This window comes from Anolis sagrei, chromosome 11 (assembly GCF_037176765.1).
Source record: "Anolis sagrei isolate rAnoSag1 chromosome 11, rAnoSag1.mat, whole genome shotgun sequence".
Lineage (NCBI taxonomy): Eukaryota > Metazoa > Chordata > Lepidosauria > Squamata > Dactyloidae > Anolis > Anolis sagrei.
In genome coordinates, this window is record NC_090031.1 from 24,231,433 (window position 1) to 24,248,282 (window position 16,850).

The 16,850-nt window shown below is 41.8% G+C and overlaps 1 protein-coding gene across 3 annotated transcripts in view; it reads left to right on the forward strand.

Annotated features, from left to right (window-relative positions):
• Positions 1–16,850, forward strand: part of LRWD1 (leucine rich repeats and WD repeat domain containing 1) — a 42,496-nt gene that overhangs the window by 14,769 nt on the left and 10,877 nt on the right. For all 3 annotated transcript variants that reach the window (XM_067472031.1, XM_067472032.1, XM_067472033.1), the window contains exons 5-13: positions 1,512–1,664; positions 2,309–2,539; positions 5,330–5,674; positions 7,560–7,686; positions 9,813–9,922; positions 10,308–10,515; positions 13,401–13,473; positions 13,692–13,835; positions 16,067–16,164. In XM_067472031.1, the coding sequence (XP_067328132.1) occupies positions 1,512–1,664; positions 2,309–2,539; positions 5,330–5,674; positions 7,560–7,686; positions 9,813–9,922; positions 10,308–10,515; positions 13,401–13,473; positions 13,692–13,835; positions 16,067–16,164 (1,489 nt within the window). The remainder of the gene's footprint in view (positions 1–1,511; positions 1,665–2,308; positions 2,540–5,329; positions 5,675–7,559; positions 7,687–9,812; positions 9,923–10,307; positions 10,516–13,400; positions 13,474–13,691; positions 13,836–16,066; positions 16,165–16,850) is intronic.

Genomic DNA, 16,850 nt, shown 5'->3' on the forward strand with positions numbered 1-16,850 from the left:
GAGTTCTGTGTTCCAAATTTGGTTCAATTCCATCGTTGGTGGAGTTCAGAATGCTCTTTGATTGTAGGTGAACTATAAATCCCAGCAACTACAACTCCCAAATGACAAAATCATTTTTTTGGAGTGAAGGACATACATTGGGTTGTTAGGTGTCTTGTGTCCAAATTTGGTGTCAGTTCATCCAGTGGTTTTTGAGTTCTGTGAATACCACAAACTAACATTACATTTTTATTTATATAGATTTACTGTATTTGTATACCGCCTTTCTCGGCCCATAGGCGACTCACGGCGGTTAACAGGTCAAAATTCAATGCTTACAATGTCATAAATACAATTAAAAACATAATTTTCCCATCGTGGTCAACTGTGAATTGCACATATGGTAGTTTTTGCGCCTGAGCAGATAGCTTCGGAACCTTCTAGATACATTTGAAAACTTTGGCAGTTGGCCCCACCCACTCTCCCCTTGTGAGTATAAGTAGCAGGTGGGTGGGCCTCCGCCTCAGTTCCTTTGATCCGCCGCTCTGTCAGCAGCAAAAGAACCTTCTCTTTGACTAGCGTATTGGACCGCCTGGTTTTTTGACATGGGCTGCCTATAGCTGCTTCAAACGACAGTGCGAATTCACAGGTGACCACTCAGGAAACTATGGTTACAGGTAAACACCATATATCTATATAAATAAAAATGTAATGTTCGTTTGTGAGATTAACAGAACTCAAAATCCACTGGACGAATTGACACCAAATTTGGACACAAGACACCTAACAACCCAATGTATGTCCTTCACTCAAAACAAATAACTTTGTCATTTGGGAGTTGTAGTTGCTGGGATTTATAGTTCACCTAGAATCAAAGAGCATTGTGAACCCCACAAAGGATGGAATTGAACCAAACTTGGCACACAGAACTCCCATGATCAACAGAAAATACTGGAAGGGTTTGGTGGGCAGTGTCCTTTGGTTTTGGAGTTGTAGTTCACCTACATCCAGAGAGCACTGTGGACTCAATGATGGATCTGGACCAAACTCTACACGAATACTCAATACGCCCAAATGTGAACACTGGTGGAGTTTGGGGAAAATGGAATCTTGACATTTGGGAGTTGTAGTTGCTGGGATTTGTAGTTCACCTACAATCACAGAGCATTCTGAACCCCACCAATGATAGAATTGGGCCAAACCTCCCACACAGAACCCCCATGTGGGCCACAGCAACGTGTGGCAGGGGACGGCTAGTATATATTAAAAACTAAACAAATCAATAAAACATAAATTCATAGTGTCTCCTTGTTAAAAACGTTGTCCAGACTCATTGTCTGGTTGTTCCGTTGTCCTATGTCAGTTACTCTGCATTTGCAAAGGCTTGTTAAAAAAGCCACGTCTTGACTTTTTCCTGGAATGTTAAAAGGGAGGTGGTCGATCTAATATCAATAGGAAGGGCGTTCCACAGCCGAGGGGCCACCACCGAGAAGGTAGTGTTCAAGTTGAAACAGGCTTCTTTCTCTGTTTAGGTCTCTGCTCACTGGGGGAAAAACTTTCGGAGCCAGTTGCCCAAAACCTTGTCTCCCGAGCAGTTGAAATCGATCAGGAAAAAGTTCATCCGGTCTGCACAAGCCCACGTAGCCTACGGACCCAGCTCCCTCAGCGACTTCACCCGATGGCGGGTAAGCACAGCCCTCGTTTTGTCCTCTGTGTTAGAGAAAACTACCCTAAATTATAAGCAGAGCATCCAAAAACATGACTGCACGTTGCTTAAGTCTCATTGACCGACCGTCTGCGCAGGGTTCCATACTTCGCACTTTAACAACACAACCGTTCAATGCTAAGGCTTCCTGCCAAAATGGAACTGTAGGGGAGAGTCTACTGAACAAGCCAGTACCTGCCGCATACCAGTACTGCCACCTGTTGAGGAGTTACGAAGGTGGAGGCATTACTTTTCATTCAACTCTCGTATGTGTGTGTGTACATATATATACACACACACATGCATACACACACATATCAGCCTCACGCAGCATCTCCATTCACAAGGCTCAGCCTTCTTTGGTACCCAAGGCGGGCAATCACTTTGTGTCTCGTGATACCGATTGCTTGGAAGACAGCCAAACTACCCGAGTTGAATTCCGAAAGCCATCCTATTCCAACCCTTCCCTGTTCTTTAACATTGGGTGCCAGATTTCATAGAAGGGAGGAAAAGAACAACCTGAAAGGATAGATTTGCAAATATTACATTGCTTGCCGGCTGTTTCTATCTTTCCTACACCTACCTTCTTACTCAAATTGACCAGGCTCTCTTTTTTCCTTTTAGGTGAAAATGATTGCAGAGGAATTCTTGAATTCGCTCATCAATCAGGAAAGTAAGTCGGCTTCTGACGCGGAAGAAGGGATGGAGGAAGAAGCAGAGGAAGAAGAGGAGGAGGAGGAGAAGGAGAAAAAGGAGGAGGAGGAAGAAGAGGAGGAGGAAGAGGAGGAAGAAGAAGATAGAAAAGAAGAAGAAAGTAAACACATTGAAGAGATTGTAAACAAAGTCCCCACTAAGGTCAGGCCTCTGAAAGAGGAAGTGTTTGATTGAACAGCGTATTCCATTTAATATGTGTTTTGCCCACTGGGTCTTCGTTTATGAATCTTCTTCCTGGAGACAAAAGCGGGATAATAATAATAATAATAATAATAATAATAATAATAATAATAATAGAATCATAGAGTTGGAAGAGACCCCCAAAAGGCCTCTGCTTAATAATAATAATAATAATAATATGCTAGAATTGGAAGAGACCTCCAAAGGACCTCTGCTTAATAATAGTAATAATAATAATAATAATAATAATAATAATAGTAATAGTAATAATATGCTAGAGTTGGAAGAGACCCCCAAAGGGCCTCTGCTTAATAATAATAATAATAATAATAATAATAATAATTTATTATTTATTTATTTATTATTATTTTATTTCAATTACTTCTACCCCGCCCTTCTCACCCCCGAGGGTTAAAAACATTAATACATAGTAAAATAGCAAAACAATCTCATGCTCAGTGTTCAGAGTCCGTTTATCCATTCCATTCCGTTCGCCCTTGTTTATCGTCAGATCTTTCCTTAGCTGCCAGAATATCCAAAAGCTTGGTCCCATATCCAGGTCTTCAATTTTTTTCTGAACGCCAAAAGGGAAGTCGCTGTTCTAATCTCCCCGGGGAGTGAGTTCCACAGGTGAGGGGCCACCACTGAGAAGGCCCTGCTCCTCGTCCCCGCCAACCTCACTTGTGATAGTGGCGGGGTCGAGAGCAGGGCCTCCCCAGATGATCTTAAATTTCGAGATGGGATGTAGAGGGAGATCCGTTTGGACAAATACACTGGTGTTTGACTTGTGATTTTGTGATACGAAATCCAGCATATAGATCTCGTTTGCTGTGACATACTGTGCTTTTGCGTCAATAATAATAATAATAATAATAATAATATGCTAGAGTTGGAAGAGACCCCCAAAGGGCCTCTGCTTAGTAGTAGTAGTAGTAGGTGAAGCTCAGGGTCTGCCTGCCCCAGCCACCGAAGCCTTCCATTCTCCCTGCAGCTGTTTAGTTTTTTTTCCCTCACGCAGGAGGGGGGCGGAGCTAGGGGAGTTGTTTTTGCGCATGCGCTGTAAAGTCTTTTTGGTTTTTTTCCTGGTTTTTAAGTACTTTCCGCTGTGTTTTTATGAGTGATGGTCACTTGTTGGCATGATAGGTGTTTTTGAGTCCAAATTTCGTGTCAATTTGTCCAGTGGTGTTTGAGTTATGTGAGTCCCACAAATGATAGATACACATAAACACACATATATTTATATACTAGCCATCCCCTGCCACACATTGCTGTGGTCCAGTCTGTGTATATGTGTTTTGTGTGTGTATATTTGTGTATATGTGTGTATATATGTGTGTGTATATATGTGGTTTTGCGCATGTGTTGTAATGTATTTTTTTAAATTTTTTGACTTTTTATGTCCCTTCCTCTGTGTTTCTCAGTGTTTTCATGATGGTCACTTGTTGGCTTGATAGGTGTTTTGTGTTCAAATTTGGTGTCAATTCGTTCAGTGGTTTTTGAGTTATGTTAATCCCACAAACAAACATTACATTTTTATTTATAACTAGCCGTCCCCAGCCACGCGTTGCTATGGCCTACATGGGGGTTCTGTGTTGGAGGTTTGGCCCAATTCTATTGTTGGTGGTGTTCAGAATGCTCTTTGATTGTAGATGAACTATAAATCCCAGCAACTACAACTCCCATATGTCAAGATCCTATTTCCCCCAAACTCCACTAGTGTTCACATTTGGGCATATTGAGTCTTCGTGTAGAGTTTGGTCTAGATCCATCATTGTTTGAGTCTACAGTGATCTCTGGATGTAGGCGAACTACAACTCCAAAACCAAAGGACACTGCCCACCAAATCCTTCCAGAATGTTCTGTTGGTCATGGGAGAACTGTGTGCCAAGTTTGGTTCAATTCCATCGTTGGTGGGGTTCAGAATGCTCTTTGATTGTAGGTGAACTACAAATCCCAGCAACTACAACTCCCAAATGACAAAATCATTTTTTTTAGGTGAAGGACATACATTGGGTTGTTAGGTGTCTTGTGTCCAAATTTGGTGTCAATTTGTCCAGTGGTTTTTGAATTCTGTTAATCCCACAAATGAACATTACCTTTTTATTTATATAGCTGGTCACTTGTTGGCCTGATAGGTGTTTTGAGTCCAAATTTGGTGTCAATTCGTCCAGTCGTTTTTGAGTTATGTTAATCCTACAAACAAACATTGCATTTATATATTCTAGATAGATAGATACACACACACACAATTATATGTGTATATATGATGACTCCCCTAGACTTTAGATTCCAATGATGCAACTTAGGATTGCATTGGCTTTGTTTGCTGCTGTGTCACACTCTTGGCCTATGTTTAGCTTATGCCCTAACAAGACTCCTAACTCCCTTTCACGCGAACTATATATATGTGACTTCCTTAGACACTAGATTCCACTGGATGCAACTTAGTATCGTATTGGCTTTGTTTGCTGCTGCATGCCACTCTTGGCCCATATTCAGCTTTTGCCCTAAGAAGACTCCTATCTCCCTTTCATATATTGTTATGGATGCAGGATCGCATTGCCCTTTTGAGTGGCTGCATCACACTCTTGGCTCATAATATATCTTGCCAGTATCAATCTGTGACTATATTACTTTCCCCCATCTAGAGTCCAATGGATACAACCTATGATCTAGTGCAATTCTAGAGTTGACTTCGGTCTAAAGACTTCTTTAGTTTGCTGATGGGGTTTTGTTTTTCCTTTTGACCAGAGCGCGGCCGCCCCCGGGAAAAGGAAAGGCTCTCGCGCCAAAGGGACGACGTCGTCCGCCGGCAAGAAGCGCCGCTCCCAGGAGAAGCCCTCCTCGCCCCCGACTGCCAAGAAGTCGTCCGCCCGCTTGCAGGAGGCCAAGGAGCCCCAGGCAGGGCAGGACCCCGGAGGGGCCGCGCACCGCAATGGATCGGGGCGATTGCCCAAGGCACAGGGACACAAGAGGGCTGGGCACCCCAAAGAGGAGCACAAGGAGGAGGAAGACGAGGAGGAAGAGGAGGAGGAGGAGGAAGAAGAAGACAAGAGGGAAGTCTGCCGCACGCCCGTCAAGGACTTGGAAGGAGAGGTACTACCTGGAGCTCTCAAGCAGGCACGGGGTGGGACTGAATGGCCTCTTGTGGTCTCTTCCAACTCCTTGTCTGATAATAATGACAATAAGAGATAATAGGTAATAATAATTCTGTATTATTGGCAGAAAGGGGGTTGGACTGGATGGGCTCTTGAAGTCTCTTCCAACTCCTTGAGTGATGATGATGATGATAGAAGATAATAATAATTCTGTATTCCTGCTTGGCAGAATGAGGGTTGATTGGATGGCCTTGAGGTGGTGATGATGATGATGATTATGATAATGATAATAGAAGATAATAATAATTCTGTATTCCTGCTTGGCAATAAGAACAACAATAATAACAACAGTAGCCTCTTAAGGTCTCTCCCAGCTCCTTGCTGATGATGATGATGATGATAATAATAATAATAATAATAATAATAATAATAATAATAATAATAGATCATAATAATTCTGTATTCCTGATTGGCAGAAAGGGGGTTGGACTAGATGGCCTCTTCTCTTCCAACTCTTTGAGTGATAGTGGTGGTGGTGATGATGATGATGATGATGATGATGATGATGATAGAAGATAATAATAATTCTGTATTCCTGCTTGGCAGAAAGGGGGTTGATTGGATGGCCTCGAGGTGATGATGATGATGATAATAACAATAAGAACAACAATGAGAACAACAGTAACCTCTTGGGGTTCTTCCAACTCCTTGCTGAGAATAATAATAATTATTATTATTCTGTATTCCTGATTGGCGAAAGGGGATTGGTATGGATGGGCTCTTGAAGTCTCTTCCAACTCTTTGAGTGATAGTGATGATGATGATGATGATGATGATGATGATGGGAGTTGATTGGATGGCCTGTGGTCTCTTCCAACTCCTTGCTGCTGCTGCTGATAATAATAATAATAATAATAGATCATAATAATGGCAGAAAGGGGGTTGGACTGGATGGCGTCTTGGGGACTCTTCCAAATCCTTGAGCCTGATGATAATAATAAAAAATAGATGATGATAATAATAATAACAATAATAATAATTCTATTTTCCTGCCTGGTAGAAAAGGGGTTGGACTGGATAGCTTCTTGAGGACTCTTCCAAATCCTTGTCTGATGATGATGATGATAAAAATAATAGAAGATCATAATAAAAATAGATCATAATCTGTATTCCTGATTGGCAGAAAGGGGGTTAGACTGGATGACGTCTTGGGGACTCTTCCAAATCCTTGAGCCTGATGATGATAATGAAAATAATAGATAATGATGATGATAATAACAATAATAATAATAATTCTATTTTCCTGCCTGGCAGAAAGGGGGTTGGATTGGATAGCCTCTTGGGAACTCTTCCAAATCCTTGTCTGATGAAGATAATAATAAAAATAGATCATAGTAATTCTGTATTCCTGCGGATATGTAACGGATATGCAATTTCAATTTAAGGTCTGTACACCGCCCTGAGTCGCCTTCGGACTGAAATGGGCGGGATAAAAATGACGCAAATAAATAGCAATTCCCAATTCAATTGGCATTTGCAATCACCATCAACAAAGCTCAGGGCCAGTCTTTAGAATGGTGTTGTTCAGACCTAGACACGGACTGCTTCTCACATGGACTATTACATGTTGCATGTTCTAGAGTTGCCAAACCAGACAATCTCTTTATTTGCCCAGACAGCGAAACAACAACAACAACAAAAATATTGTATACCTCCAAGCTATGTGAAATTACATATATTAGAACACAGCTCTTCCTCTTTTCTTTCTTTTCCATTTAACCAGACTGGGCATGACTGAGGACAGCTAGCAGTTAGTAGTAGTAGTAGTAGTTGTAGTATAATAATAATAATAATAATAATAGTAATAACCTGCTTTCTTCCAGGAGACAATCAGCCTGGAGCCGGTCCATTTCCTCCAGTGTCACAGTAAAGGCAACAACAGAGACGACTTCAAGACCCAGTTGTGGGCCTGCGTCTTTGAGCCACCGCTGGACTGCGGGACAAGAAAAGGTGAGCAAATGGCCTCCGTGTTTGCCTGGGCGCCCCATTTCTGTACTGTTGCACATAATGAGCATCTCATGTCATAAAACGGGTGTGCTGCTTTAAACTAGGAGTCATTTGTAAGTTGGATGTATGTAACTCGGCAACGGCCTGTATCAATATATCTATATATATGATAGAGTTAGTATCATAGAGTGGAAAGGGATCCCTAAAGGCCATCCAGTCCAGCCCCGTTCTTGGCTGTGAGTTGTTCGAAAGTCGAATGTTTGTAACTCGGGGACGGCATTTATCAATATATGTATATGAGATAGAGATAATATAGATTTGGAAGGGATGCAAAGCTCATCCTGTCCAGCCCTATTCTTAGCTGTTAGTTGTTTGAAAGTCGGGTGATTTTTTGTTCCCTGTCAGGAGCGACTTGAGAAACTGCAAGTCACTTCTGGTGTGAGAGAATTTGCTGTCTTCAAAGACGTCGCCCGTGAGACGCCCAGATGTTTGACTATCCTGTGGGAGGCTTCTCTCATGTCCCCAAATGGAAAGCAGGAGCTGACAGACAGGAGCTCTCCCTGCTCCCCGGATTCAAACAGTGGACTTTTGGTCAGCAGTCCTGCCAGCACAAGGGTTTAACTCATTGCACCACTGGGAGCTCTGATAATATAATGTAATATAAAATAATATATTGTATATACATATAATATTTATAATATTATAATGTAATACAATATAATACTACTAATAATAATATATTGTAATTATATATTTTATATTATATGTAATACTAATAATATTACAATATAATGGTATAGTACAATATAGTAATATATAATACTGATTTTGCGCTATGCTAATAATATAATGCAGCGTTTCTCAACCTGGGGGTCGGGACCCCTGGGGGGGTTGCGAGGGTGTGTCAGAGAGGTCACCAAACACCAATTAGAAAACATAGTATGTTCTGTTGGTCATTGAGATTCTGTGTGGGAAGTTTGACCCATTCCTATTATTGGTGGGGTTCAGAATGCTCTTTGATTGTAGGTGAACTATAAATCCCAGCAACTACAACTGCCAAATGTCAATGTCTATTTTCCCCAAACCCCACCAGTGTTCACAATTGGGTATATTGTGTATTTGTGCCAAGTTTGGACCAGATCCATCATTGCTTGAGTCTACAGTGCTCTTTGGATGTAGGAGAACTACAACTCCAAAACTCAAGGTCACTGCCCACCAAACTCTTCCATAATATTTTCTGTTGGTCATGGGAGTACTGTGTGCCAAGTTTGGTTCAATTCCATCATTGGTGAAGTTCAGATTGTAGGTTAACTATAAATCCCAGCAACTTTTTTTTTATCGTGTCAGGAGTGATTTGAGAAACTGCAAGTTGCTTCTGGTGTGAGAGAATTGGCCGTCTGCAAGGACGTTGCCCAGGGGACGCCCGGATGATTTGATGTTTTATCATCCTTGTGGGAGGCTTCTCTCATGTCCCCGTATGAGGAGCTGGAGCTGATAGAGGGAGCTCATCCGCCTCTCCCCGGATTCGAACCTGTGACCTGTCGGTCTTCCGTCCTGCCGGCACAGGGGTTTAACCCACTGCGCCATCGGGGGCTCCTCATTCCAGCAACTACAACTCCCAAATGACAAAATAAACCCTCCCCCAACCCCACCAGTATTCAAATTTGAGCATATCAGGTATTTGTGCCAAATTTGGTCCAGTGAATGAAAATACATCCTGCATATCCGATATTTACATGACGATTCATAACAGTAGCAAAATTACAGTTATGAAGTAGCAATGGAAATAATTTTATGGTTGGGGGTCACTACAACATGAGGACCTGTACTAAGGGGTCGTGGCATTAGGAAGGTTGAGAACCATTGATATAATGTATTGCTGGCCACATGACCTTGGAGGTGTCTACGGACAACGCTGGCTCTTCGGCTTAGAAATGGAGATGAGCACCACACCCCAGAGTCAGACATGACTGGACTTAATGTCAGGGGACTACCTTTACCTTACCTTTATGTTTATATATTTTGTAAGCCGCTCTGAGTCCCCTTCGGGGTGAGAACAGTGTCGTAAATAAATAATCGGTTGATGCTGACCATAAGCTTGCCATGTCTTTTGGCTGTTTCTCCTCCAGACCCGGTGGTGAGCTCCTCCAGGACAGCAGCGACCTGTGGCGGGGACTCGGTCTGTTTGGTGGACTGCGAGACAGGCATCGTCTTGAAAAAGTACAAAGTAACTGGAGAGGTAAGGAAGGAAGCCAAGATGCCTACACAGTGGGCAGGTCATGCAAGGTCATGCAAATTCCACATCAATGGAGCGAGTCAGAAACACTGGGGTGTCTGTGGTGGAGGAAAAACATCAAATTGTCCCCGAATGAAAGCCTTTACTTGGGTGGTGGGCAAGATGGTGTTGGTGGAGGACATTGGCAGGGCTCTTGGACATGTTCATGACTCTCACCATAATCTGCAATGTCATGGGAGGGAGGGCCATTGGTGTCTCCTGAGAAGTGAGAGCTAGAGCTGTTTGAGGAGGGAGGAGCTCCAGCCACATACACACATCCAGATTTAGATAGATAATATATGTATCCTTCATGTTTCCTGCCACACACACATACTCTCCCCCTCATTAGGAGTTCTATACGGTTGCGTGGACAACCCTGACCATGGCGACCAGCGACGGGAGGAAAAAGAAGCACAACGTCCTGGCGGCGGCCGGGAGGAGAGGCATCGTGAAGCTCATCCACGTGACGGCCGACTATTGCTACGGGGAGATCAAGGCCCACAAGAAGCCCATCGCCACTGCCTGCTTCAGTCCCGTCAACGAGACACACCTCTTCAGTAAGTCTCACCCTCGGTTGTATTATCATATAATATGGCATATAATCTATATAAATAAAGCTGTAATGTTCGTTCGTGGGAATAACATAACTAAAAAACCACTGGGCGAATTGACATCAAATTTGGCCACAATACACCAACTAAACCAATTTATGTCCTTCACTCAAAAAAAAAATTAACTAGAAAGAACTTAAAACCCCCACAAAGCTAAATAACTATACAGAGCATGCGTTAAAACAATAACCCCCGCCCCTCCCTCCTGCACAAGGGGGAGAAAAACCAACAGCTGAGAAAGAGGCTGCTTGAGAGAGGGAGGGAAAGGTGGCCCTCTTGCTTTCCCTGCCTCTTTTCCCAAATATAATATAATATAATATAATAATATAATATAATTAAAATAATATATTAGATATTGTGACAGCGCAAGTGGCGCCACCTATATGTAGAACTGTACGTTGCAGGATTTTAACTGTTGTATCATGCCTAATTTTGCCTTTTTACCCTGTAAATGTATAGTTGGATTGATTGGTTATTTATAGCTGTCAATCAATGTTGTTTGCACCAGTTGAATTGTTCCTCCTGCTCAATTGTTTGACCCCACCTCTTCCTAGAGAGCAGGACAGTGTTTCCTTTTCCATTCCACCATCAATCTTTCTATCAGATGGACATGAGAGAGAGACTTGGCTCTGAAGCCATTGATTAAGTTACCTCTCAGCACCAATTCTGAGGTTCTTACCCTTGAGACTTATTCTTCATGTTCAGGTCAACCTGGACGACATTGAGAAGTCTCAAGCGCCTCCAAACCAGTTCTTTGGCACCAGAGGAAGGCTTTGTGCCTTCAAAATATAGGCCATTGGAATTGGGGTTGTGATTATTCCGATATTCACAGCCATTGAGAAAGAGGGACCTGGAAATAATAATAATAATAATAATAATAATAATAATAATAATAATAATAAACCTTTATTTGTACCCTGCTACCATCTCCCGAAGGCTTACAAGAGGCCAAGCCCAAATACAACAATAAAACAACAACAATAATACAGGAAAATAAATCAAAAACAAAGCAATAACATTAAGAACACACAATGATGCAATTTAAAAACCTTCTTAACTGCAAAAATCCTTGGACCCAAAACAACCAGTGTAGTGTATATTTTGAAATGTCCAGCTTATTGCCTTAAAGGGATAACTCTTTGTGAACAATAACACCTATTTTGAGTTATCTACAGTGTTTTGGTCCTTGGGAGTTCCAGTTTTCCTAAAGGAGGGCAAGAAGCAATCCCCTGGGGGAAAGATGTCACGTCCATGCCTCTTTCACTAAGAGTTATAGCCCCCAGGCGCGACGGCACAAATATATTATATTATAATAATATAATATAATTATATATTGTTTTAATATATTCTATAATATATAATAATATCATATCATATTATACATCACACAGTCCTGGACGCTTGGGAAGTGTTCGACGTGATTTTGTGATACGAAATCCAGTGACCTAGTGTGTTTTTTGTCAGTAAAATAATATTAAATATTATTACTAGCTGTCCCCTGCCACGCATTGCTGTGGCCCAGTCTGTTGATCTGGGAAATAAAGTAATGAGAAAGTTTTGGTTTCTAATATATGTAGCTTCTTTCTGCTTGTGGGTAAACAGTATTTCTTGCTGTTTCTTTGTGTTGATGTGGAGAGTGTCTGGTTTGCCCACCCTGGAACATGCAACATATCATTGTCCTCCTTTCAAATCTATGATATTATATCTTTCTGTGTGTGAATGATATCTATCTATCTATTTATCTATCTATTTATATCTATGGCTGGATGGCTCTTTGTCAGGAGGACTTTGATTACGTTTTCTTGCCCTGATGAAGGGAGTTGGACTGGATGGCCTTAAGTATTTTGTGTTGGTCATGGGGGTTCTGTGTAGGAAGTTTGCCCTGATTCTGTCGTTCGTGGGTTCAGAACGCTCTTCGATTGTAGGTGAAATATAAATCCCAGTAACTCCCAAATGTCAAGGTCTATTTCCCCCAAACCCCATCTGTGTTCATATTTGGGCGTATTGAGTGCTTGTGCCAGGTTTGGTCCAGATCCATCATTGTTTGAGGCCACAGTGCTCTCTGGATGTAGGCGAACTACAACTCCAAAACCAAAGGACACTGCCCACCAAACCCTTCCAGTATTTTCTGTTGGTCATGGGAGTTCTGTGTGCCAAGTTTGGTTCAATTCCATCATTGATGGAGTTCAGAATGCTCTTTGATTGTAGCTGAACTATAAATCCCAGCCACTACAACTCCTAAATGACAAAATCATAATTTTTTGAGTGATGATCACTCCTTGGGTTGTGAGATGTTTTGATGCCAAATTTGGTGTGACTTCATTCATTGATTCTTTTGTTTTTAAGGCACTCATTATACACAGAGCATTTTTATATATATAGATAATAATATAATTACTATAATATAAAATTATATAAACACTATATAACACAGTTTTTGTTCCTGGGTAATAAATCTCATTTCGTAATTGATCTTATAATAAAAACATGGGGAAAGTTTATTGAACTGCCAAACCTTTGTTTTTGCCTGAAGGACATACTGCAGCGCATTTGGCCATCACTTTTCAATGACTCTCACCATCTCAACCCATTCAACCTAGTTTGTGGCAGCCATAAAAACAACCAAATTTCAGGGGTAGAACAACAGCTTTCAAAGGAAGTACTGCACCATTAAACAGGCGACAACACTTCCAACTCCCCCCCCCCTAAAAATAGTGGTATAATAATAATAACAAATAAGGAATTCAGATAAGGAATTCAACACCACGTCTATTTTAGAGCAACTTAGCTCCAAGTTCACATGCCATGTCCTTCTGTCTTCCTTCTGTCAGCTGCATCCTATGACAAGAAGATCTGCATGTGGGACATTGGCGTGCCGGACTGTGACTACAACTTCAAGGAAAGGTAAGGAATGAATGGCACGTGAAGGACACACTTCGGATCTGTTCGGATACCGAGAAATTAAAAGTAGCATCGTGTTGTGGTTCGCTCCAGCGAGTTACTTATCAAAGATAGATATTCAAGATTGGGAACCCTTTCCTGGAAGAAAAGAGGATTCCAGCGTGGGGATTCATGCGGCTGCATCAGGCTTCCTGACATTGTGTGTTTCCCTTGTTTGTCAGGCAGCTGCTGGTGTTGGAGACAGTGTCCACGCCACTGCGCATCGCGCTGGTGCCCTCCTGCCCCGACCGGTACTTGGTGGCTGGCTGTGAACAGGGCTGTTTTGCCTGGGATATCCGCCTGGAAGACAAGCAGCCCAAGAACAGGTGAGTAAGGCCCTCGCCCCTCACCCTGCTCCCTGGTATCAACCAAAGCCCCCCCCAGGAGTGTCCCAAATACCTGACAAAGGTTCTTCAATGTATCTCAGGCACTTTCAGAGCAAGAAGTAGATACACAAACCCCAGTACTGGGTTTTATCATAACTAGGTCCTGTTGGAGCCCTCAGTGGCACACTGGGTTAAACCACTGAACTGCTGAACTTGCTGACCAAAAGGTTGCAGGTTCAAATCCAGGGAGCAGCATGAGCTCCCGCTGTTAGGCCCAGCTTCTGCCAACCTAGCAGTTCGAAAACATTCAATATGTGAGTAGATCAATAGGTACTAAAAGGTAAAGGTTTTCCCCTGACATTAAGTCCACTCTGGGGTGCGGTGCTCATCTCCATTTCTAAGTCAAAGAGGTGGCATTGTCCATAGGTCATGTGGCCGGCGGCATGACTACATGGAGCACCGTTATCTTCCCGCTGGAGCGGTACCTATTGATCTACTCACATTTGCATGTTTTCGAACAACTAGGTTGGCAGAAGCTGGGGCTGACAGCGGAAGCTCACGCTGCTCCCCAGAATCAAACCTGCGACCTTTTGGTCAACAAGCTCAGCGGCTCAGCACTTTAACCCACTGCGCCACTGGGGGTTCCCGGTGGCACAGTGGTACTACGTATAAGGTACTAAGCATGGCCAATCCATAGGTACTAGGTAATAGGTACTAGGCATAGCCAGTCCATGGTTCTAAATAAGGGGTCCTCAAACCTTTTAAACAGAGGGCCAGGTTACAGTCCCTCAAACTGTTGGAGGGCCATATTATAATTTGAAAAAAATATGAATGAATTCCTATGCACGCTGCACATATCTTATTTATAGTGCAAAACAACACTTAAAAATAATACAATAATTAAAATGAAGAACAATTTTGACAAATATGAACTTTATATTTCAATGGGAAAGTAGGCCTGCTTTTGGCTGATGAGATAGGACTGTTGTTGTTGTTGTGTGCTTTCAAGCCGTTTCAGACTTAGGTTGAGTCTGAGCGAGGGCCGGGTAAATGACCTTGGAGGGCCGTATCTGGCCCCTTGGCCTTAGTTTGAGGACCCCTGAACCATTTAGAATCTAAATGGTTCTTAAGTTCTTTCAAAACTAGAGGGTGCTGGTGCTTTGCTTCTAAAGTGTGGCTAAAGTTCTGGTGGTGAAAATTTCAGAACTCCCAACAAAACTTTCAAAAGTTTGTTATAAATGGCAGTTCTTAATTGGTTCTGTCATAAAACTCGCCAATAACAAAATAATAATGAATTTTTGAAAGTTTTATTATTTATTTAAGTCACTTCTGTCCCACCCATTTCAGCCCGAAGGTGACTCAGGGCGGCGTACAGACCAGCATTAGATTGCCACATACATATATATGTGTGTGTGTGTGTGTGTATATATATATATATATATATATACATACACACACACACACACACACACATATATATAAATCGGTTAAAAGCAATTAAATCACATCATAAATGCATTAAAAAAAAACATCAGCCATAAAAAAAACTATATAAATCTATAAAAACAATGTCTTCCGGTTTTGTTACAAGTTCTGAAATTTTCACCATGTTTTTACAGCTATTGGAGTGAAACTTGCTACAATGGTAGGACACATTGACCACTGTGAGCCCATGAAGTTTCACAACGTTCCACTTATCCACGGAGTTCTATAAAAGCAGACAAGAGCGAGCTCCATGAATTTTCTACACAATGACACAAAATAACAGGGGATCATAGGGGATTCCTGATGCTGAGCAGAATTCTGGGAAACGTAGTTCAAGGCAGGGCCTTTGAAATTCTCCGCCATAGGGCTCCTCGCCTTCCCAAACTACATTTCCCAGAATCCTGTGCTTTCTCTGTCTATTTCCCAGCAAACTCTACTTCCTCCCTGCTGCTTCCCCTCTCCTCATGGCGAGAGGTCATTCATTTAAAGAGGACAGGCAGCCTTTTTGGCTTTGCTTTGCTTCCTTTTTGGCTTTGCTTTGCTGAACATGAAACTGAATTTGGGAGACTTCTGGGGTTTACAAAATGCAAACGAAAAACTATTGGGTGAGTTTCGATTCTTAAGTTTTGGCATGTGTCGGATATTGCATCGTCAACCTTTTGGTTGGCAAGATTTGCTGCAGCTGGTGGATTAGCCTAAAGATAGGCTATTTGTTTACCTTTTCATGTCTGGGCTTCTCGTTCCAGGCCTTTCGAAGTGGAGTTTCAATTCCCAAACGATGCGGGGAACGAGACATCATCCCATCGAGTGGATGGCCTGGCTTTCCTGAATGAAGATATTGTGGGTAAGAGGGTGGTCAGGGCTCCAGATCCTATTTGTCTTGGGTAAAAGCTAAGAATAGAGGAACCATAGTACAAATAAGTATGGGTTTGGGCAAAGCAATCCATGAGGGAAATGGACTCTATGCTGGGAGGTGCACAAAGGAAGAGGATGACTAAAATAGCACTACGTCACACAATTTTTGTTCTGGGCTTATAAATGCCATTTCCTAATTGGCTGTATCATAAAAACATGGGGAAAGTGTATTAAACTGCACAAACTTTGAAGGAGGAACATCCCTCAGCACATTATATTATAATTATATTTACTATATTATTCTATTCTATTGTATTTTATTTTTATTCTATTCTATTCTATTAATTATTATATTTATTATATTATTTTGTTATATTATAATTATTATATTATTCTATATTATTTATTATATTACACTATGTAACCCGATTTTTGTTCCTGGGTTATAAATGTCATTTCCTAATTAGTTCTGTAACAAAAACATGGAAAAAATAGATGAAACTGCAAAAAATGCAAGTTGCTTACCTGTAACTGTGTTTCCTTGAGTGTTAGTCTGTGAAATCCGCACATAATAGGTTTACTTCTGCGCATGCGCAGCTCTTCGGAACCTTCTAGAATCTTGAAATAGAAACATTTTGGTGGACGCCCCGCCCACTCTCCCCAATACTATACATG